Here is a 24,689-nt window from a genome sequence, read left to right as displayed (position 1 = left end):
GGATTTTCTTGATTGAAGAATAATTAACTGGGACTCGTGTGAGATGAATTGGTAATCGATTGACCCGGACTTTTTAAACCTCAATTGCAAAAATGCAGGCCAAGTACAATCTCCTTATATTGACCCCCAGCAGTTGTAAGTGCCATGAAATTCAGGAATCAGTGGCCAGGCTAATAATAAATAGCAATAAAGCGCTGCGGGACAGGGCCTTGGGCCAGGAGTGTTCAGGTAGGTAAGGGAGCTGGGAGGGTGGAGGAGGGGGTAGGTTTTAGAGAGGGGCGTGGGTAGGAAGGATGGGGGCTGTCCTGTGATCATCAAAGTGCAGCCCCCTTCCCGCCCGTTAACAATCTTAGGGGAAAAAATAGGTCTGTCTGCTCCCACCGGGTGCCCACACCAACTGTTTTAAGGTGTGGGCAGCGTATTTTTAAGGTCAATTGACTTGATAACAAGCCTAATGGACCCTTAAGTGCTTATTTAAGTATGGTGGGCAGGCTGCCACTTTTGGCGCCCATCCATCCTTCGTAGTATGAGAGTGAGCTCGGGTGTGGGCGGGAAAGCAGTGGGGCATTTTACATGCCCCTCCATGGGAAATACCCCCATTGGGGGCACAACAGCACCAGGAGTGGTGAAGCCTTGAATTTTTAGGCCTGAGTTTAGTACTTTCTTCCTGTATCTTTTTAGGTTTGCATTCTTATACAGTTCAGCAGAGGAGGGGTGTGTCTAATTCTGATAACAAAAGATATGTCCCTAATGGTCCAAAGCAAACTTTTCCTAAATCCGAAGTGGATTCAAAATGCAAATCTATAAAAATGTTCCTCTCTTCTCTAAGTGTTTAATTTCCAGCTGAGCTCAGAGCCTCAAGCCTGTGACTAACCTCACTGCATTCAGTCTGCTCATCTATTGCTTACATGACAATGGGGTCCAAATTCACACATGGCTCACTCAAAACAGCCAAGGGAAACACAAGTCATCCATCTGTATGTTACCAAGCAGAGCAAAGCATTGATAACATTCACCCAGTTGAGAGAAATGAATTCTCTCCGAAATTTATTTTTAGTGTGACACATGCCCATGTGATCTAGACTATTTGCCTGCAGTGTTGTTTCTGCTTGTGAGCAAAGTAACACCACACAAAATTGATTGTGGCACTTCAAGGGTAATTTTCTGACTGCACAGTGCCAAAGAGCTGTGCCCGATGGCAATACATATCAGGCACATGTAGCACACTATTTTCCAATTATGATTTCCAATGACAGTAGGTTGTGGGTTCAAGCCCCGCTCCTGATTTAAAGGCATAATCTAGACCGACACTTCAGTGCAGCACTGAGCAAGTACAACATTGTCTGAACACAGCATGGCTGTTGAGAGAACCACAAGATGGTTTAATGCTTTATAACTGCAAGGCTTTCCCTTTTGCTGGTGTAAGTTTGACTCCTATTGGTATGTGCCACAATGCTCCCTGACCTCTTCTGAGTTCAGCACCAAAGAAAATTAGCCTGTTGATGGCTAACCTTACTTTTGCCTGACAAATACCAATGAAAAGAAAAAGGTTAATTGAAACAGTTTTTGGTTAGTTTTATTAAAGAGTGAGACAGCAAACAGAGTGGATGACAAGTGAAGGGAACTACAAATGGAGTTTTGTGCAAAGGGAGAAGACTGTAATGAAGGGCCTGCGAATGAAGGGGTTGAGATTTACAGGACTGTAACAGGAGACCTTCCTTTAAACCTCAATTACAACGCTCGCCATTTAAAATTCAGATAGTCACTTCCTTTAGTGTATAAGGAAACATAGAGATTGATTTTACCATTGTAATAAAGTGTGATATTGATTTTTCTATTGCAGGTCTGGTTCAGACAGTAAAAGATCACATAACAAAGCCGACAGCTATGGCACGTGGGCGAGTGGCTCATCTAATTGAATGGAAGGGTTGGGGTGCACATGGTGGAGGATGTAATCCATGCCCGATGGATGAAGCCCATTACTCCAGTCTCACTGACGAGCTGAAAGAGGCTCGTTTTGCAGCAGGTAAAATGAGTGAAATTGTTTTTGACGCTGTGCCCCACTCAAGATGCACTGAGATGGGGATGAAGCAGTCAGTTACACTGGCAGTTCCAAGCCAAATGTCTACTCGATCAATATGGGGGAGGTAGTCGATATTCCCCATCTTCTGTCTGACCCAATTTGATCCATTGTGATGCCGGCTTTTCAAGTAGCTCAACAATTGCCCTGCTCTGGGAACCATCAGAAAGTGTGATTTATATCGCAAACTTCGGATGGTTCCGGCTATGTTACACAAATAGTTACTCACAAAAAGTTAGAAGAATTAAAACCTCTTCTAACTTCTGGGTAACTATTGTAAAGATACAGACTGGCTTCCACCATGAGCCACCCGCCACACCCCTGATACCCCCAGGGGTCTCCCCCACCCCGCAGCTACACCCCCCCCCCCAACACAGTATACCCCACCGCAACCCTCCCTCAACTCTCCATTGAATTCTCCCAACCTGACCTGACTCGAACGCCCCCAGCACAAAAGGCCTGACACGAAGCGGCGCGACCGGGCACCCACCTCCCCCAGCCCCGCAGGCCCGATCCCCCCCAACCCAACCCAAACCCCCTAACAACGCCATCCCAACTACCCCCACCCGACCCGACCGGGCACCCACCTCCCCCAGCCCCACAGGCCCGAACCCCCCAACCCAACCCAAACCCCCCAACAACGCCGTCCCAACTACCCCAACACGCCCTGACTGGACACCCACCTCAGCCTCCCACTGCAGGCTCTACCCCCCTCCCAACCCTACCGGACCTCCCCCAGACCCCTGAGACCGCCCCCCAACCCCTCAAAGACCGACCCCAGCCCCAAACCCCGATATCTGAGCCCCACCACCCCCTCTGATGCCAGCACCCAACCCCCAATGTCCAACACCACACCCCCCCTCCTGATGCCAGCAGCCCCCATAACCCCCTAATGTCTGACCCCACCCACCCCCCCTACCTGATGTCCGACACCCCACCGTCACCTCGATGTCCGGACCCCACAGCCCCTGATTCCGATAACCCCCCAACCCCATGTTCAACCCCCCCCAAACTGACTCTCAATGTCCAACCCTCCCATCCCCCTCTGATGATGGCACACCTACACACACACTCATACACCCCGATGTCTGACACCCCCACAGCCCCTGCCCAGTGTCTGACCCCCCCCAACCTGGTGTCCCAACCCCAGCCCCCATCCAATGTCTAACCCCTGTCCCCCTCTGATCCTGGCACCCCAAATCTCACCACCCCCTGATGTCCGATCCCCCAATCTGATTCGCAACCCCCCCAACATCTGACACTCCCCTTACCCCCGATGCCTGATAACCCCCACATCCCCCCCACCAATGTCCAACGCCCCCCCTCCACCCAATGTCCTCCCACCACCCAACCCCCACCTGACCTCCGATCCCCAACATCCCCCCCAAATCCTATCCACTTACCTTAGACACTCACCTCCTCCCCCTGGCCTGTCACTTACAATCCGACCATTAAATTTACCTGGCTTACTGCAGCTAGTGCCGTAAAAAAGTGGACATGTCCTTCTTCAATCCAACTCTGCCGGACTGCGATGCCGGTCTTCGGAGATAGCCGTGCTGCCTGGATCTTGCCCGTCCTGAGTCGGAAGGTCGGGTGAGACAGGCACGGGAGAAATCTTGTGTAAGCAATTGGGCACAGAGTGGCAATCCAACACTGATTGTTACTCCCAGGAAGTTATGGCCTGATATTGATGTCCAGTCTCTCGCTATACCACTCGGAAGTGACCAGGGCCAGGGCTTCTGTTCTTATGCTTTCCAGCTCCCACCCACTGCTTCAATGTGGAAAATCTGCACTGAAAACAAAAGTGCAAAAGCCCAGCCCAGATTTTTTTTTAAACAGCCCGTCATATAAAAAGGAAATAATGATCGGCATCTTCCAGCCACACTCTATCAATTCCTGGGTGGAACTAGGACTGAAAGTTGGGCAGAGGTGGTCTGCCATATCCCCACCCATTCCCGCACCTACCAGATTTCCTGCAGGAATAAACAGGAGGGGCTGAATTTCCGTCTAGGCTTGGGAAAACGTGGAAGCGTGATCTGCACACTTGCGCAGCTCGCAAAGTGCAGGCCCGACCCACCTGTCACTTTACAAGGGATTTTCCTCTTTTTTACACAGGGTTTGTGCTCACAATGCATTTTGCAAATTGCGATGGACTGTGTAAGGTGAGCTGGTTAGAAGGCCTGGCTCAGTCCCCCAACACGCCAGCCCAGCTCCCAACGTCATTTACAGGTCCCTAAAATTCACCTCATACCCCCACCCACACACCCTATGCCACCCCACATTCCCCAGTGCCATCACATGCCACCTCTATGTCGCCATTCCACCCTATGCACTTCAGATACCCCATGCCACATCACATCACATATGCCCCCACCACCCTTGCAACCTCTATGTCCCCATGCCACCCATCCAGCCTCAATTCCCCCATGGCACCTCACATTCCCCATGCCACCTCTACCCCCCCTCCCATGTATCCTCCATAGCCACTCACCCAGTATGAACTATGTACAGTTCTCAGGAGCCATGCTATAGTAATGGGAATTATTTTAAAATCATTGGAAAGCCATTAAATCTAAGAAAAACCTGAATTCAAACTCACTATGATTGATCTGGAGCAAATAAACCAAGGCAAAAAAATGTAATCCTTCAAGAGCCTATTAGGTTAGTAAACAAACAAGAAACCACATGAAAGACTTGTTGTGTTATAGGCTCATAGAAGTTTCAAATAGTTCTTGGATCAATAAGACCACTTGCTGAGCTGAAGCTTTTGAAGCCCAACCAAACATTCATAATGGAACAGCTGTCACAATAAAAGTTTCTAACTCCACAACAGAATAGATATCCATTTCCATTTCAAAGCAGAGTGCCTGTCAATCAGTGGAGGGGTAAAGGTACAAACCATTTTTTTAAACTTCAGAAGCATGTTCTTTTTTTAAATGCCAAATCTGCTAGTCCAACTGAATCAGAGCACAAAAATGTGACAGCAGGGGACCTTTTTTTAACAGTTTTAATACACTCTGGTACTTTCTCCATAGGAAAAGTACAATAATGCATGTGAACAATTACACAATGCTGGTCAATGTAAGGGTCAACGTACCTTTGCAGGATAGATCCCTATGATGAATCACTACATTAAAAATACATGTACATTACAATATAGCACCTAATAGTGACAACTGAATGTGTCAAAATGTATCACACTTACCTTTCAGAATGTCCCAACTCCTCAAGGCTTTCCATTTTCTTTACAAACTCTCAAACCTGGCATGCTTTTGATGGACTTGCAAAACTCAACACCATCAGATGAAAATGGTGTGTGGGAGGAAACCCAATTTTCATTCCCCATTTAAAATGGGGAACTTGACCTTAATGGGAGATGGTGTGTGTATTGCACACTAGGCATCTCCAACCCACAAAAAAGGCTAAGAGAAAATGGCACGGGGTCAGGAATGCAGAGGAAAATCATATTTCTTCCAAAAAAACCAAAGTGTGGCCATTCGCACACCAAAATGCGCTTCCGCACCCAGCCAAAGATTCAACCCATGTTCAAAAGTGCAGCCCATATACTAACTAGCAGGTGGATTGAAATATTTAAAGACTGAAATATATAATCCAATGTATTACAATTTTGAAAACCAATAAACCTCTGTAGATGAACCAATTGCACAAGAAACATTTGAAACAAATATAAAATACAATTAAGCTTTACCAGCAGCTCAGACACCTGTCAACCTGCCAAAGCACATCTTCTGGCTGGCCCCTTGGAGGATATTGGGGATCCCACCCAAAATATTTAGATAACCCTGACGACAGAAGGTCATCTGAATCCGGGCATGTATCTGTGTGGTGCATGGCAGTCCTGCCTCGGCCAAAGAAGTTCACCAATTCCGTAAGTGCACAAGTTCTGGATTTATTGAAACAAAGTCATAGCACAGTGAAGAATGAAGAGTGGTCCCCAGCACGATAAGGGCAGAAAGAGGTCAGAAAGTATTTGGGGACTATTTAGATTGGTACTCCTTTTCTACAAAAACCTTTGGGTCCCTGTGGCATTGCTGAAGGGTTTATATAAACTGGGCTGAGAAATGTGGCTAGCATTTTTGAAGCTTCTCGCCAGTAGGTGATCCATCGGCTCCCCCTAGTGAAACCAATGAGTAAGCAGCAAAATATTAACTACTCTCACTTCCATAAGGGGAGTTACTCTGTTCTTGTGCTGCTACATTACGCCATCGGGTATTTTGTTCCCTGCATGCACCAGGTGCATTAAAACAGAATATAAATATCGGGGAGACCGAAGCCATTGTCTTCAGCCCCTGCCACAAACTCCGTTCCCTAGCCACCATCTCCATCTGCCTCCCTGGCAACTCTTGGAGGCTGAACACGACTGTTCAGAACCTTGATGCCGTATTTGGCCCCAGGCTGAGCTTCCAACCACATACCTGTGCTTATTTCTGCCATAGTAATGTCACCTGACTCTGTTCCCTGTTCGGCTCATCTGTTGCTCAGTTCTTTCATACCTGTTACCTCTAGACTTGACTATTCTATCGCAATCCTGGCCAGCCTCCCACGTTCTACTCTCCATAAACGTGACGTCATCTGAAACTCCACTGGCCGTATCACAACTCACACCAAGTCCCGTTAACCCTCGCTGACCTACACTGGCCCCCAGTTAAGCAATGCCTTGATTTTGAAATTTTCATCCTTGTTGAAATTTACATCCTTCTCGACCTGTCTGCTGCCTTTGATGCGGGTGACCACACCATCCTCTTCCAACACTTCTCCATTGTCACCCAGCTGGCTGGGACTGCTCTCCCCATTCTTATCTATATAACCGTAGCCAAAGAATCACCTGAAATGGCTTCTCTCTCTTCTCTTGCCACATTACCTCTAGTGTCCCCCAAGGATCTACCCTTGGCCCATCCTATTTCTTATCTTCTCTTCTGCTTCTTCTTCTTCTTAAGACAGTCTCTCAGGATCGAGGACGAATCATTTCCACTCAAGCTCGATGAGTTCTGAATTGGCTGATAAACCCAATGCACCATCTGCAGACTCTGCCATATACAGGGCAGGTGGTGCTTGGAGGGTCAGGTAGATGCATTGTTGGGACCTTTAAGTGCTCTCTCTGATGTTGCGGCTTCGCCTCTGTGTGTTCCTGAAGTCTCTTGATGTGTTTGATGCCTTCCTGAAAGAATCTTCTCCAATTTGGTCAGTCATAAGCCAGGGACTCCCGTGAGTCGGCAGGGATGTTTGACCTCTTTAGGGATGCTTTATGGACACCATAAGGTGTTTCCATTGTCTTCTTGGGAGTGTCCTCTACATGCTGTCCCTCGGCAACATCATCCAAAGGCACAACGTAAAATTTCACAAGTACACTGGTGACACCCAGCTCTACCACACCACTAACTCGCTCAATTCCTCGTCTGTTGCTAAATTATCAGACTGCATATTCAACATCAATAATAGATGAGCAGAAATTTCCTCCAATTAAATATTAGGATCACTGAAGCCATTGTTTTTGGTCCCCACTCCATTCTTTGTCCCTAGCTACTGACTTCATCTGTCTCCCTGGCAACAGTCTGAGATTAAGCCAGTCGCAACCTTAGTGTCACATTTGATTCCAAGGTGAGCTTCTGAACTCATGTCTGTGCCATCAATAACACCGCCTATTTCCACCTCTGCAATATCACTGACTTTGCCCCTGTTTTGGCTCATCTGCTGCTGAAATCCTCTTTCATGTCACAAGTCAGTGTTCATTCACTGAGTAAAGGAGGAATCTGGAGTGTTAGGGGGAAATTAAAAATGCGAAAAGAGAATACAGTAAGAATTTACTGAAAAACCCCTAAAATCTCCAGGCAGACATGGCTGCTAAACATAGTAAGAGTTGAAGATTACCAGATGAACATTGCACAGCCTTGAGAGTCAGACTGGAGACAAAAGTATGATATAAATTAGAGAGCCCCTTTCCAGATTGGAGTCAGTCTTTCTTTAACATAGATTTATTCACAAAATCAGAGAACATAGACACAGGCTTCCTTTTCCTTCACCCATCCACATGTAGAAACCGGTTCTCGTAAATACTTAAGAATAATGCCCAAACCTTTCCCCAATTAGTAACAGTTGCTTTCACTTATACCGAGAGCATGCACTTCACTGTTACTGGATGTCAGCACTAACAATTCATGCTTTTGTTACCTCTAGATTCAACTATTCCAACAAATTCCTGGCTGGACTCCCACATTCCAACCTCCGTAAACTTGAGATCATCCAAAACTCTGCTGCCTGTGTCTTAACTCGCAGCAAGTCCCATTCCCCTATAATACTTGTGCCCGCCGACTTACATTGGCTTCTGTCAAGCAACGTCTGGATTTTAAAATACGGATCCTTTTTTTCAAATCCCTCCTTGGCCTTCCCCCTCTCGCTCTCTGTAATCCGCTCCAACCCCACAAGCCTCTGAAATATTTGCTCTCATCTAATTCTGGCCTCTTGTGCATCCCAATTTTAATCACTCTACCATTGATGGCCATACCTTCAGTTGCCTGGGCCCCAAGCTCTGGCATTCCCTCCCTGCACCTCTCTGCCTTGCTTTCCTCCTTTATGACACTCCTTAATACACGTCCCTTTGACCAAACTTTAGGCCATCTGACCTGTTATCTCCTTATGTGGCTTGGTACCATATTTTGTTTCATAATCCGCCTGTAAAGCACTTTGGGGTGGGTTAGTATGTTAAAGGAGCTATATAAATACAGATTGTTGTTGTTGTTGAAATCGCCTCTTTAGCATAACAAAAAGTCCCATGGCGCTTTGCAAGGTGGAGAGGTTTTGGATAGCAAGCAGAAATTGGGAGAACAATTACAGAAGATAACAGAAAGGGTGTCTGAATGGAAGAGGTTTGGAGAGAGCTTTTGAACGTAGCAAATCCAAGGGGTTTACTAGAGCAAACGTTGACAGGTTCATCAGATGCACAGCTGCATTTTGCAAACAAGAAGGGACACAAGTTCCTGCCTTCCGTAACTGGTGGAAATCCCAGAAAATTAAATATATATTTGAATACAGCAACAAGATCCTGGTTTAACTCTTCCAGAGTCAACCAAATAAACTAAATTAACAAAATGAGGGATAAAGTAAACACAGCCCCTAAATTAGGATAGCTGTAAAACCAAAGATAAAGTTTAAAGGAATCTTGCAAACATTAAACCAACATGTGATTAAGAGGGTCAATAAAACACCCCAGTCCCTGTGGTGCCCACTGGGCATGGAAGGCCTCAATGTGCAGGCAGACACTGCGTGCTCCCTCTCCAGGGACACCTGGCCACAAACGTAGCCGTGGAAGAGGGGCAAACAGTGGGATTGGACGACCCCCCTCAATTGCCCGCTGCCTGGACCTGTTAATGGCAACTTGGCCAGGCCCAGGAGCAGGTTTACGAGGTGGTCCTCCTCTCTCCTGGCCCCTCTCAGCACCAGGTGCCCGTAAATCAGGATCGTGGGACTGAAGTGCAAAAATAACAGTAATAAAAGGTTCTTTAAATACTGAAAAGGGAGTGCAGCCTTCAACACCCTATATAAACATGGTCCACAGACTCCACAAGACCGCAAAAAGGGCAGGTATCTTGGGAGTCCGCGAACCGACACATCCTACGATTATAGGGAACGGCTGCATGCAACACCCTCCACCCCAGGTCCCCGATGGAAAGTGGGAGGACATCTCCGTAGAGGGTCCCCCAATGGGGTCCTCCGCCGCCGGACGGCAACAAGGCACACAAGGGCGTGTCCGGGTGGCGGGCGTGGGCAAGGAAGTGAAGTGTGTACAGCAGCAGCCTATACAGGAAACCCCTCCACACCGTGCTAAAGGACACGGAGGGCATTTCCCCGAGGCAGAAGATCCTGGTTCAACTATTTCAGAGTCCACTAAATAAACTAAATTAACAAAATAAGGGATAAAATAAATGCAGCCCCTAAGTTAGGGTCACTGCAAAACCAAAAACAAAGTTTAAAGGAAACTTACAACATCAAACCAAAACGTGGCTAAGAGGGTCGATAAAGCATCCAGGCACAGAAGGCCTCGACGGTGCCGGAAGACACCCAGTGCTCCCTCTCCAGGGACACCCGGCCGCAAAAGTAGCTGTGGAAGAGGTACAAACAGTTGGGTCGGATGACCCCCTTGAACACCCGCTGCCTAGACTGGTTAATAGCTAACTTGGTCAGGCCCAGGAGCAGGTTCACGAGGAGGTCCTCCTCCCTCCCGGCCCTCCTCCACACTGGATGCCCGTAAATCAGGAGCGTGGGGATAAAGTGCAAACAAAATAGTAATAAAAGGTTTTTTAAATAACTGAAAAGGGAGTGCAGCCCTCAACACCCTATATAAACATGGACCACGGACTCCACAAGACCACAAAAAGGGCAGGTCTCTTGGGAGTCGGTGAACCGACACATCCTACGATTATAGGGAACTGCTGCATGCAACACCCTCCACCCCAGGTCCCCGATGGAAAGCGGGAGGACATCTCCGTAGAGGGCCCCCCAATGGGGACTTCCGCCGCCAGATGGCAACAAGGCACACAAGGGCATGTCCAGGTGGTGGGCAAGGGCAAGGAAGTGAAGGGTGTGCAGCAGCAGCCTATACAGGAAACCCCTCCATGCCGTGCTAAAGGACACGGAGGGCATTTCCGTGAGGCAGAAGATCCTGGTTTAGTTTCACAATCTGCTTCTTTCAGTTTGATTGGACTTTGATTTAGATTATTTTATTAATGGTGTCTAATTGAGGTGGAATTAGTGATTCTGATTTCTGTTTAATGGTACTGGGATTTCTGGGTCCAGTTAAAATAGCATTGGTTCCTGTCAATTATTAGGCTTAATGTTGATACTATTTTCTTTAGCATTCATTGGCTAATTCAGTCTATTTTTTAAATAGGCGTTGCTGAACAATTTGCCATTACTGAAGCAACACTGAGTGCGTGGTCCTCTCTGGATGCAGAAGAGGTGGTTGGTGTCAGTAGTCTAAGCAACACAGTTGACTACCTCAGTAAGTCAAAGATGTTTTTATTCTTTCCTCTATTTATTATCCATCTGTCATGTGCAGCATAAATATAATTATAAAGTTGGATTGCACGAAAAAGTCCTGCTGTACTTTGTTCTAATCCTACCAAATGTCTTTGCATTGCAAAATCATTCTGTTTCTTAAATGACTCCTCTCATGGGTTCAGCCATCTTTCCTTGCAACCCATTCCAGTTGTTGATCATTCTCTAAAGAAATATATCTAAACATCTGTCCTAAGGTCGTGGCTTCTGCTTCTGCATGGGAGGATGTCCCACCACTAAAGGCTTTTTCTAATTCTTCCACGGCAGGTGAGCATCGCTGGCTAGGCCAGCATTTTTAATGCCCATCCCTAGTTGCCCTTGCGAAGGTGGTGGTGAGCCACCTTCTTGAATCGCTGTAGTCCATGTGGCGTAGGTACACCCACAGTGCTGTTGAAGGGGGAGTTCCAGGATTTTGACCCAGCAACAGTGAAGGAACGGTGATTTAGCTCCAAGTCAGGATGGTGTATGGCTTGGAAGGGAACTTGCAGGTGGTGGTGTTCCCATGCATCTTTTCTACTCCTATAAGGTCCTCTCTGAGACCTCTCTTTTCAAACTGAACAGTCCCAGTATGGTAGTGCAGAACTTGAGTATTGCCAAAAAAAAAGACATGCTATTGATGCTTTTCATCTTGCACTCATCAGGATAGCTACACAAGGTAAACCAACAAGTAAAGGAACAACAATTTATACTGCATGAGGAGAGAGTGCTGATTGGTTGGCAAGTGCGCTCTGATTGGTAGAGGCATTGCCATGGAGAATGCAGCAGACAACAGTTAACTGTTAACTGCCAAGCTTTTGTTTCAAATTCAAAATAGGCAGATCAACTCTGACTGGTCAAGGAATTGCCATGGGGAATGAACCAGGGAATGGCTATCCTCTAAGCTTTTGATTAGTTGGAAAAAATGCAATGTGCGGAAATGCTCCTTCTGTCTGCAAAGGACAGGGCCCTGTGTGTGACTATAGATGGCTTCTAGCTTGGGGGACAGCCATTTTTGGTTCATTGGTCTTGGCATTGCCAAGGGGAATCAGAGTCAACCTGATTGGTTTGAATTTGAAACAAAAACTTGGCAGTTAAATATTCCCTGCTGCATTCTCTGTGGCAACACCTCTACCAATCAGATTCCACTTGCCAACCAATCAGCACTCTCTTCTCATGCAGTATAAATTGTTCTTCCATTTACTGTTGGTTTATCATGTGCAGCTGTCCTGATGAGTGAAAGATGAAAAGCTTCACTAACACGTCACTTTCTTCAGCAATACTTAAGTCCCAGCTTCTTGTTGCTCAGTGTAACCTTCTAACATGGGGGAAATCATGCAACAACCAACCTTCCTGGTTACCAGCACAGGCACTGACTGTAATTATGTGATGGGTTCATTAAAAATGACAGCACAGAAAGAGACCTATATGGTGACCGGCATGTGGCCTATTTGCAAAGAATACTTTTGCTGTCAAATGCCGTGCATGTACAGTTTGAGTGTGTTACTCCATGATGTTATTGCGAGAAACAGAATAGGCAACAGCCAAGACCAAAAATGGTGCTGCTCAAATCATCATGGCACTGACGGAGTCCTTTTATCTGTCCTTGAGGCATCCTTAATGGCTCAGTAAAGTTAACACAACAGTTCCAAATCCATTAGATGGAGATGGTGTCACATTTTTAACCCCCTGTAGGGCAGAAGTGGATTAAATAGACTATGTTAAATAGACTGCTGCTTTTTGGATGGGCCAAATGGCCGACTTCTGCTCCTACATCTTATGGCCTTATAATCAGTGAGGGAATCAAGGGAAATGGGGAAAAGGCAGGAAAGTGGAGTTGAGGATTATCAGATCAGCCATGATCTCATTGGATGGTGGAGCAGACTCGATGGGTCAAATGGTCTACTTCTGCTCCTACGTCTTATGGTCTTATTTGGAGAAAAATCCCAGGTTGTAACCTGTTTCATTAAATGTGTTGCTTTCCCTGCATATGACCTTTCTCTAGTTTCAAAATGCGTGTACGGTATTTATAGAATAATATAGTTTCTGAGGAAGACTGCATAACACCATGGCGTATGGCGTCACTGGGGGTAACCATTGACAAGAAACTGAACTGGACTAGCCATAACAATACTGTGGCTATAAGAGCAGGTCAGAGGCTAGGAATCCTTTGGCAAATAACTCACCTCCTGACTCCCCAAAGCCTGTCATCCATCTACAAGGCACAAGTCAGGAGTGTGATGGAATACTCTCCACTTGCCTGGATGAGTGTGGCTCCAACAACACTCAAGAAGCTTGACACCATCCAAAACAAAGCAGACCACTTGATTGGCACCACATCCATAAACATTCACTCCCTCCACCACCAACGTACAGTAGCAGCAGTGTGTACCATCTACAAGATGCACTGCAGGAGCTCACCAAGCCTCCTTAGGCAGCACCTTGGGCAAGGGCAGCAGACACCTGGGAACATCACCTGGAAGCTCCCCTCCAAGCCACTCACCAACCTGACTTGGAAATGTACCCTTCACTGTCGCTGAGTCAAAATCCTGGAACTCCCTCCCTAACAGCACAGTGGGTGTACCTACACCACATGAACTGCAGCAATTCAAGAAGGCAGCTCACCACCATCTTCTGAAGGGATGGGCAATAAATGCTGGCCTAGCCAGTGGCACCCACATTTAAAACTGCATATGTGCGGAAATGTTCTGGCAGGCTGGGCCTTGTCTCAGTGGAGTGAAATCATTGATTATCTGCACATGCTGGACCAGTGCGCATGTGTGGACAGGTACCAGCAGCCATCTTGTGTTCGCAGGAGACACTGTGATTTGTCAAAGCTCCAGTATAGGCGTTCAGGGCTGAACGGGCGTTATTCTTTGCATAGTGGGCCTTATGCCTTTTTGTGGTCCTCGTCCCGTGTTTGGGCTTCCCTGAGTGCAGTTAGTGCTGAACAATTTGCGCTAAATTGTTTCAAAAGATCTGCAAACTTTGCACATACGGATCCTCTTTACAAATACAGAACCCAGCGCTTCCGATTCACCTTTACCACGGCAGCCATTCGTATCACCTAATCATTTGTCACCAGAGAAGGCAATGACATTGGCACTGCTTCCAGTCAAGTGCACAGTCTATTACAAGTACTTAGCAATTTAAAATGCTGTGCTGATTTCAGAGAAAGGCAGCTGTTGAAGCAGTTCACACCAAGTTAAAGTGTGATTCTCTTAGCGGTGAGCTTCTGGATGCAACTGCTAGAGGCAATTAACAGAGGGAGCTGCTAAGTGAGATTTTCTGTTTTTTTAAAAAATATGTTAGTTATTTAACTTTTATGAACAAATCCTGTTAATACCAACACACCTGCTGTAAGTGGTGGTAACTGTAACAGCAAAACACTCTTTGGGAATGAAAAGTGTCTGAATATTTCATAGAGTGCCCAGTGAGTTCCTCATATATAATCCTTTGGAAAGTAATGCTGGTTTAATGCAACTTTTCTCTTTTTTAGATACAGACGAAGTGTATCTTGAAGATCAGTCTCTCGGTGGATCGCAAGTCTTTTACTCATTGGATGTCGAAGGTCCCTGCACTGTCGTAACTCCCGTCTCGTCCTATGTAGCCAGCTTATGTGGTGAACCAGTACAAATAGACACTATACAGCCTTCCCACAATGGATCTCTCACAGAAACCTTCCTGACTCGTGACCCTCCTAACTGCTTGTCTCTTCCAGAAACTACTTTCTGTGGAGCTGAATTACACAGAACACTGCAGCAGAGCACTGGCAGTCACCCACATCATTCACACTCCAGCAACAGCAGCTCCCTCATGGAAGATGATGTATTTTATAATTAGAACAAGAAATTAAGAACAGAAACTGTACTCTTGGACAAGGGAATTTACCACTTCCTTTGCTAAAACCTGAAATTAAAGCTGAATTGTCATTCCATTTTAACTTTGTGTGTGTGTGTGTGTGTATGTGTGTGTGTGTGTATGTATGTTCATTGGGATATGGGATGCTGGTGAATGGGATCTGACTGTAGCCCACATTGTCCCCAGAGTTCAGCAGGACAGAGGGAGGAGGTGGAGGAGGGGGTTTGGGAATCAGCGATGGTTTCTACTTTTCATCCCAACCAGTGAATGTCGCTGGATGTTGGGTTAGGAACAAATTGAGCTTCACAGTTAAACAGGCTACAGACACACAGGCCTTAAAAGCCAATGGGGGTTCGACTAGTCTCCCACCGTATCTCCTGCAGGAAATTGGTACAGCTTGCAGGGAAATGGTGTTCATGTCTAGACTTACACATAAGAAATGATCAGTTGGGCAAGATGGGTACTCCTGCAAAAATCGACATCCCTGGGAGAGGTGAGGAGAAGATTAGAAGGGAAAAGTCAGGTATGTCTTGGCTACAACTGAGACCCCCCCTAGTCCAGTATAACTTTGCTGTAATACAGAACTCCTCCTTTTAGATGACAAGAATTTGCCTTAAAAATAGATATGCTCTTGACACTAACCACGTCTAACTTTTGGCACAGCCTACTCGTTGCCCACTGAATAGAGGGAGACAGTAGCATAGTGGTAATGTCACCAGACTGCTAATCCTGAGGCCCAGGTTAATGTTCTGGGGTCATGTGTTCAATTTGCACCACAGCAGCTGGTGGAATTTAAACTCAATTTATAAAACATCTGGAATTGAAAGCCAGTCTCAGTAATGGTGATTATGAAACTGTCAGTGATTGCCGTAAAAACCTACCTGGTTCACTAATGTCCTTTCGGGAAGGAAATCTGCCATCCTTATTTGGTCTGGCCTACCTGTGACTCCAGACCCACAGCATTGTGGTTAACTCTTAACTGCCCTCTGAAATGGCCTAGCAAGTCACTCAGTTTATGGGCGATTAAGAATGGGGAACAAATGCTGGCCTTGCCAGAGACGCCCACATCCCATTAAAGATTACATTTCTTAAAAATTGTTTCTATCATTTCTTTAGATCTTTAACCCATAACCCCAATTAGCGCAATGTTAGTTGTCCCTCAGCCATGCAATATACAAAGCATTGTCGAGTGTAAGTACACCAGGGTACGTGGTAAATGTCTGATGAGTGGTTGTGATTTACTATTCTGTCTGTGTTGTGAATTGTGCTTGGAATTCAATCACACAAGTAAAAAAAAATTAAACATCATTTAACTGTATTATTTTATTTCTTAGATTATTATAGAATGTGTTCTAAAATTCTGCAAACAATCTCAGATGTGAACACAACAGGAAGAGGGGAGTTTGGGTTGGAAAACATTTTTTAAAAAGCAGCTGATAAATTTTTGAAACATGGAAGTGCAATATCTAAATATCCACAGCCATGCACATGGTACAACCCCTTGTTGTGGAGTAAGGCCAAAGGCCAGCACTGTCCACTGGTGGCAATGAGCACCATTTGGAAGGGTTTGAGCTTCATTGACATTTGTAATGATTATGTGGAAATAGCATCCCAGCCAGTCTCTGGGAAACACAGCCTAAAGGAAAACTGCCAAATGATTATTTTTCTTAAAGTTTTCAAGTCAAAGACCATTCCCTCTCCACCTCTACCCTCTCATATTGGATTGAGAGTTATACAGCACCAATAATAGAAGATGCTCCTGGCCTGAATACAAGGGAAGGGTATTAAAGCTTTTGTGTCTTACATTGTATTGTATCATATTTAACAAGCTTTGGGTGAAACATTATATATATGAGATGGCACTCTGAAGGGTTTATCCTCTTGTTATGGTGCCTCACACTCAAATATAAGTGGTGATGTCTTTGCACTGACATATAAACCCCTCTGGATTTCTTGTTATTTCATCCTCCGACATAAGAGCATGTGTACCCCTGGGCAAAACATTGCTTGGGCCAGTCTAGAATATAGTTTCTTGAATATTTCTTGACTGTTCCCAGTATACAATGGATTTTTCAGAAGAGTCACTCCAAGGTGCCCCTTCCTTTAGATAGCAGATCCTTCTGAGGAGTCAATACAAGATTTAACATTACAATTCAGTTCTAATAGTTTCCCCAAGCTGGAATCTGATTCTGTAACCCATCTCTTTATCACTTTTTTTTATATATATAGGGTAAGTTCTATAGCTCAAAATAAAGAGGAACTCAAAGCAGGAATTTTAGCTTTTGTGAAACATTTTGGATTGTAGGAGGCACATCTTGAGTGCATTGCGTGGGCACTCAAACCTTAGTGTGTTCGCTGGTATTGCTGCAGGAGCGTGTGATGTGAAATATCGCGCTAACAGAAAATCCGAGTAAGACGTCACTGTGTTATGTAAAATGGTGCACAACTGTCCTCTTCTGTAATATTTACATCTTGACTGGGATACGGCCATTGGCTAGATCTTCAATCACTTTCTTTAGCTGATGGAGAACACAGGGAGTATTAGTTACTGTGCAGCCCACAATGCAACAACAGTGAGACTACAAGACCATACAGTGTTAAGTATTTGATCTCAGCTTATAAGCAATATCACTATCTCAAGCAAATAGCATAAAAATAATGAGCATACACTGGAAAATGCTCTTATCATGTTACATTAGTGGCATTTGATATGATCGTCTCCCCTTTTGTTGTATAAAGTCCTAGATCCTGGCAAGTTTACAGAACAATGTTTGATAATAAAATGTCCATCTGATTAAAAAAACACTGCTGGAAGACGTTGGTAAGTCTGACACAGGGTGCAAATAAACTTTTAGCTGGAGAAAACCATCAGAGTGATGCATCTCTTGGAGCTTTATATTAGTAGGCGTTCGTGCAAAGCATCACACTTCTGAGCATCAGAGAGGGCTTTAGAGAGGGTGCAGAAAGGCTTTAGAGAGTTTGCAGAAAAGATTTACAAGAACGCTTCCAGGGGTGAGGAACTTCAGTTATGTGGACGGGTTAGAGAAACTGTTCGACCAGGAGAGGAGAAGGTTGTGAGCAAATTTGGTAGAGGTGTTCAAAATCATGAGGGGTCTGGACGGAGTAGATAGGGAGAAACTGTTCCCATTGGTAGAAGGGTCAAGATCCAGGGGACATTGATATAAGGTGATAGGCAAAAGAAGCAATAGCAACATGAGGGGCAACATTTTTACACAGCGATTGGTCAGGATCTGGAATATGCTGTCTAAGAGCGTGGTGGAGGAAGAGTCAATCACGGCTTTCAAAAAGGAATTGGATAAGCACTGGAAGAGAAAAACATTTCTGGGCTATGGCGGGGGGAGTGGAACCAGCTGAATTGCTGCTGCGGAGAGCTAGCATGGAGAATATAGGCTGAATGGCCTCCTTCTGTGCTGCAAACATTCTGTGATTCTATGATTCCAGTAGCTGGGAAGAAAAATCCAAGTAACACCCAGCTGCTCTGAGAGAGGACTTGAGGTCCAGGAGGACCTGAAGGGAACATCATTTCAAGGTGTTAAATGCGCCCCAATGGGGCAGATCAACACTTTGAGTGGTAACTGAGTCTCTTTGGATTAGATTACTTCACCACTGTAACATCCTGGGTCCTGTACTATGTACTGTTCCATCCCTTAGCTGTCATAATGTCTGTTAGCTCTTACCAGAGTGTATCACATGAAATTCCCAAGGTAACCAGTTAACTTCCCCAGATACATCTGCTTACTCCAGAGTTCTGCCTGCTCTTTTAAAAGGGAGGGACCCAGCGGATCGGGGTTTGACTCCAAACTCCAGTCAGCTTCCACTTGACTTCTACCTTAGCATCCCGTTAGACTTTAGGAATCGGCTTGCTCCAAAATTAATCCTGGTTATTTAATAAGATGGTCACAGGAGATAGAAATCTATAGATATACATCGACCCTGGGTGAATGCTCTTTTCTACTATCTTCATATTGATGAACCTAGATGAACAGCTAAAGCTCATAGAGCATGATAACGTCGAGATTGAAGACAATAGAGGAGAGCATGAGGCTGAGATAAACCAGAAAGAAGCATTTAAGTGAAGCTAAGCTTGGGTTTTAAAAACCTGAAGACCATAGGAGGGAATAAGAATTGAAGGACAAAAGAAATAGCATAGTTTTGAGGTTTTGAGTTATGGTTGGTGATGGATAAAAAAGGACAGACTTGCATTTATATTGCGTTTTCATGGCCACCGACATATCCAAGCGCTTTACAGCCAATGAAGTAATTTTTGAAGTCAATTTAATTAAGTTTTGATTTCAAAAGACTGATGATGCAGGAAGGAAGATGAACATGTGTGATGATATATTCACCATAATGATTTACCAAAACTTAATTATGTGCTTGTAATTTTGCTACATGACATTTGCCCTTTGTTCTGAGCTGCACTGTATATTTTATTTAGGATCTTCACCATTGATGACCCATGAGACATTGAACAGTCTCATGAGGGTAGTTAGCAACCAGTTCACACGATCTTTCACTTCTGTTTAAATAACTAAATCATTTTCAGTAACTTGGGCTCCAATGCTTACGGAAACAGGGAAGGAGCAGGGGACCATATCTGTGGACGGGTGGGGGGGATACCCAGGAATGTGAAGATCCTGATGAATTCAAAGCAAGACCTCTGTCTATTTTATAAACTCTTGGTTCACACTCAGCAGCCAGCCAGGTTGACAATTGTATGGGAAAGTGGTAGCAGATATGCCCATGTGGACTACAGCGGCTCAAGAAGACATCCCACCATCATCTTCTCAAGGACAATTAGGGATGGGCCTAGCCACTGATGCTCACATCCTGTGAAAACTGTTGGGGGTTAGTCGCTGCCAACTAGGAAAGATTGGAGGTTGGTGGGGGATTCGAAATGGGAATGGGAAGGGAGGGCAAAAATGGGGAGGAGTGCTTGGCAGAATGTGAGTTGGGGCGGTGGGGTGGGAGATGCGGGGCGGAGTGAATGGACTGATAATGAAGAGACAAGGAGGACCAGGGGAAATCGCAAAGCAGAGTACTCAGGATCACTGGTTTGGAGAGGGAGGTCAGCCAGTCTTGGCAGATAATTTGCTTGCGAGGCCAGGATCTCATTTCTTAGCTTGATAGCTAGCCCACTCAATTGACACCTCATTAACCACCTTCAACATTCAGTCCCTCCACCACCGACACACAGTGGCAGCAGTGTGTACCATCTACAAGGTGCAATGCAGGAACCCGTCAAGTCTCCTTTGACAGCACCTTCCAAACCTGTGACCTCTACCAGCTAGAAGGACAAGGACAGCAGATAGATGGGAACAGCACTTACTGCAAGTTCCCCTCCAAGTCACTCACCTTCCTGACTTGGAAATATATCGTCGTTCCTTCACTGTCACTGGATCAAATTCCTGAACTGCCTCCCTAACAGCACTGTGGGTGTACCTACACCACATGGACTCCAGCGGTTCAAGAAGGCAGCTCACCACCACCCTCTCAAGGGCAACTAGGGGATGGGCAACAAATGTTGGTTTAGCCAGCAAAACCCACATCCTTTAAGAATAATTTTAAAAAAGCTCAAACACTTCCCTGCTGGATCCAGCTACTCCCATCTCCCTTTAGCTACTGGACTAGTCAATATTAAATTAAAATCAAGCTCCCAGCCTCACTGTGGGAGCCAGATTTAAATATTATAGTGAGGTGTCCCGTCTCTCAAGAAAGAGACCACAGATGCATCAACTCATCACACCGCCGTAAAAATGGTGGCAAGTGCGTCAGCAGAGTGGTTTGGAAACTTTGAATTTTTAACACCACCCTCCCGATCTTCTCCCACCCATTGCGAAGGGTTAAAATTTTCACCCTCCCCCCCGCCTTGGTCCCCAGGAGAGTCATGTACGTCAGTCATTTCCTGTGCCGAATAGGACTTAAGTGGTGTCCTAAAATGCAAAGCTTTCCTTCCTGCCTGTGGCTGCCCCGTACCAGTGTTCAAACAAGAATAAATTTGGTGCATTTATAAGCAAATATCTTTTTTTTCCGCCTCAAGTCCTAGGTTACATTTTCTATTTGTCTTACCTCATTCCTGGTTACAAACCCAACCACCTTCCCTGCGGAGCTAACAAACATGTGCTGAAGGACAAGGAGATCAAAGAGTTTGTGCGCCTGAAAATAGATTACATTTTTAATGATATTTCGCAAAACAGTTTCACTGCAATTCCAATTTATTATTCCTGCAGGTGCTGCCTGGCAGTTCAGAGATAGAAAACGTTGACTGATTGCAAACCATTTGACACATTATTCATGCATTATACACAATTCTGTGGTGTTGCTAACAGCAATAATTTCAATTAGCACAGCAGTATGTCTCAAAGTGCTTCATACAATTAATTTCTTACAAAGTGAAGCGATAGTTGTTTGTCGACAAATACGTCAACCGTCCTGCACCAAGGATATATCATAAACAGCAGTGACAGAAAAGAGCAGTGAATCACTTTTCAATGGAATTGCTTAAAAAAGAGAAAAGATGGCCAGGACACCAGAAAAAACATGTCCTTCTTCAAACAGGCAGATATTGCACCTAAAGGACAGCAGCTCCAACAATGCTGGACTTCTTCAGTATTGCACTGCCGTGTCAATTTTAACTCTATTCTCAAACACCTTATAATCTATTCAGAGGCAAGAAAACAACCAACTGAACTAAGTGTACAATATGGTGATGCATTTGTCTCAACACCTCTGCCCTTGCACAAAAACTGGCTTCTGATATGTCATCAAGGAGAATGTGTCACTATTAATGCTGGTTCCCTGTCATATTGGTGCATATGAAAAGGGGTTTTGACTGTCATTCTTGAAGTTCATGAAAGTAACTTTAATAGAATCAGACTTTGCATATGACAACGCAGAGTTTTAATGGCTTTGTAGAGCTTTCCATTTTTTCCCTTTTCAACAATGCATCTTCATTTTGTGCCAGAAACTAACAATGTTATCATTATTATCGACAAGAGCGATAGTTGCAATCATGGAATCTTGCCCACACAACCATGTTTAGTGAGATAGAATTGGAACAAAACTAGAGACTCTTACTCTGAATGAGACAACTGGTTCTGAGATACTGGGTTGGTTTTCCCTCTGGGAACAGGAAACAGAGGTCAGGACTGTTCCAAGTTCTTAACCTGCCCCGGAAGGGAAGCAGTCTCTCACCTATGAATTTCCCTGAGGCTGCCAATTAATGATCATGAGACAGGTTCAACATCAAATTAAGAATTGTAGGCAGGCGCCTAAAGCTGGAGGGACAATTTTAGGTCTTGTAGTTTGGAGAGGAGCAGCAGGCTAAAAGAGTAGGTAAGCAAAAGAAAGGGTGCTTCAAGATGGAGGTGCCTTCTCTCCAACTTTTCAATTACAAATTAGATTCAACAGCCAGGCCACTGCTGTGAGCGGGAGACCCCTTTTACAAGGCAGCCTGTGGCTGGTCCTGCAGCCAGAGAGGCAGTGAGGGCCTCTAGGCCTGCCAGGAACATTGACTTCCCTGGCCAGCCTCCAGGCACCTGAACTGACCACCAGCATTTAGTAAACTTGCCAAATGCTAGTAGGTAGTCCTGATGTCCTCCGATCCTGCCTCCACAAAAATGACCTGGAGCCAGGAAATCGGCATGCCAGCCGGCAGGGCTAGGTTTCAGCCCGGTCTGCTTGCAATCCTAGCCCCTGTGGGCGCTAAAAGTCCAGTTGGCAGTGTCTAATTTACAGTCTTTGAACATTGGCCATTTGTTTCCAGCAGAGGGCGAACAGTGGGAGCCTTAGGGGGCAGCCGGTTTCTGTAGCAACAAGACTTCAAGCAAATGTGAGACAAAGCTACAATTTCAGGTCATCAGGGGTGACTCCACAATCCAAGCTCCCAGGAGACAGGAAATGGCGGAAAAAAAAACGGAACGGAATTTTACGCTGGTGGGATTTTATGGCCCCACCGAAGTCAATGGACCTTTTGGACGGCCCGTGGCATTTCAGGGCCCCGTCCACACCTCGATAAGGCCGTAAAACTCCCACATGGGATCCACACAGACAATTTCCTAAAATGGTCTTATTGTCAAGGGCAACTCTTGGATGGGTAGCCAAATCAGTCATGTCGAATGATACCTTAGACGGTATGTGTTTTCAGTTGAGCATGATAGAGTGCACTTCCAAGGGCACTGGCAACCACCCATTTTTTTCCCTCTGGTGGGGCTGTCTTCATATGAGCTTAACTAGTGAATGTGGCTGGGCTATTTGACCCTAGAGAACTCTATTTCAGATCCTGATCTAAGTTCATCAGTAAGGCACGCTGGAGAGTCATCACTGAAAGCTCAATGATGAACTTTGTCTGAACCTTCCACTCCACCAAGTCCTGAGACTGCTCAGAGGTGGAGAGTCATTGCAGCACAAAAGGAGGCCATTCAGCCTATCATGCCCATGCTATACTTCTTTAGCACCGTTGCCATTTCCCTGAATAAAATTATCGAAACCAGTGCAGCTCAGGTACTGTTTCATTGGTTTCCATTACCAGATAAACTTACTCACTGAGCCAGAAGAGAAACCTAAGACCAGACTGCAAACCCTGGTGTGGGGAGGGTCAAGACCATAATTAGCGAATGAAGCGGATTTTCACAAAAAGCTGCTTTTTATCTCCAGTTTCTCCTCATCTGATACCACAGTTCCAAAGCACCACAGCTCCATTTTAAACATCATCTGATTTTGTATCAGCAGTGTTTCAAAATGGTCAGGTTAGTCATCATCTGATGGATTGAAATGTTAGGAGCTTTGGGCTTTGAGCTCATATGTACAGTATTTGTGCCAATTAGGTCATTCACGCGCTGTTCGACTGCACTGTCAAAGAGCCCTGGCATGCAGTCCTTTGCCCACAGCACTGCAAAGCAGAACTGCTGGGATTTAAGTGGCGGGTCAGATCAGGAGTTGGAATTCATGCTGACAGCTCCATGAAGCAGTCAGGCAACTCATACTTTCCTGGGTTTGAGTGTCAGACAGACAGCCGCTGGCACTCAAATCCTGATCCTTTTATTTCTGTCTGACTGTTGATCATATTTGTTTAAATGGTGAATACCAATGACGCAGTTTGGAAATTGGTTTGGCAAAGCTCCAGGAAGCTGATTTGACACACTTCGCTGAAGGAATCCCATTGCTGAAGACCACCGGGTTGCCGAGAACTGAAAATATCAGGCAAAAAAACTGAGTAACAATATATCTCATTAACACACTCTCATGGATTTTCTAATTGGCATTACTTTAATGCTACCATTAGCTCAATCAAAACTAATATGGATGAACATGTTGTTCAAGTAATATTGATTGGAAAATCTAAGCTCCTGTCTTTTCAATTTGTTCGAGAGTATAATCTCACTGTGACTGATGAAAGGCAATTCTTCTTTCTTTCTGGGCCTGACTTTGAATGAGTCTTGGCACCTTTAATCAAGTTAATGGCTACAGGCACACAACGTGAAACTTCCTATATCAAATCAGCATTACACTGGCAATCTTACTCAAAGGGGTCGCTGCCCCTGCTATGAAGAAGGGAGGTTTTGCACTGGCACGATAAGTAATGCTCTTCTAAGGTTGCATTAATGCAAATTGTTAGGTCACGGTAGATAAACTTTAATTTGCATCTGGCCAAAGCTATGTCTGATCTGAGAATGCTTGA

General features: G+C 45.3%; 2 protein-coding genes across 5 annotated transcripts in view; one reads left to right on the top strand and one right to left on the bottom strand.

Moving 5' to 3' along the window:
- The window catches only part of fam131c (family with sequence similarity 131 member C), a 47,151-nt gene extending 30,854 nt beyond the window's left edge, over positions 1-16,297 (top strand). For both annotated transcript variants that reach the window (XM_041205728.1, XM_041205727.1), the window contains exons 5-7: positions 1,844-2,026; positions 10,986-11,096; positions 14,628-16,297. In XM_041205728.1, the coding sequence (XP_041061662.1) occupies positions 1,844-2,026; positions 10,986-11,096; positions 14,628-14,971 (638 nt within the window). In that variant the 3' untranslated portion in view covers positions 14,972-16,297. The remainder of the gene's footprint in view (positions 1-1,843; positions 2,027-10,985; positions 11,097-14,627) is intronic.
- The window catches only part of clcnk (chloride channel K), a 62,665-nt gene continuing 54,273 nt past the window's right edge, over positions 16,298-24,689 (bottom strand). For 2 of the 3 annotated variants that reach the window (XM_041205724.1, XM_041205723.1), the window contains 2 exons: positions 21,080-21,166; positions 16,298-17,508 (listed from right to left, as the gene is read on the bottom strand). In XM_041205724.1, coding sequence (XP_041061658.1) covers positions 17,455-17,508; positions 21,080-21,166 — 141 coding nt within the window. In that variant the 3' untranslated portion in view covers positions 16,298-17,454. The remainder of the gene's footprint in view (positions 17,509-21,079; positions 21,167-24,689) is intronic. The other variant, XM_041205726.1, reaches the window with a different exon arrangement.

The sequence above is a fragment of the Carcharodon carcharias genome, chromosome 15 (genome assembly GCF_017639515.1).
Source record: "Carcharodon carcharias isolate sCarCar2 chromosome 15, sCarCar2.pri, whole genome shotgun sequence".
In the NCBI taxonomy this organism is placed as follows: Eukaryota; Metazoa; Chordata; class Chondrichthyes; order Lamniformes; family Lamnidae; genus Carcharodon; species Carcharodon carcharias.
Note: the sequence above shows the minus strand (reverse complement) of the source record. Positions and strands in the feature narration are given on the sequence as shown.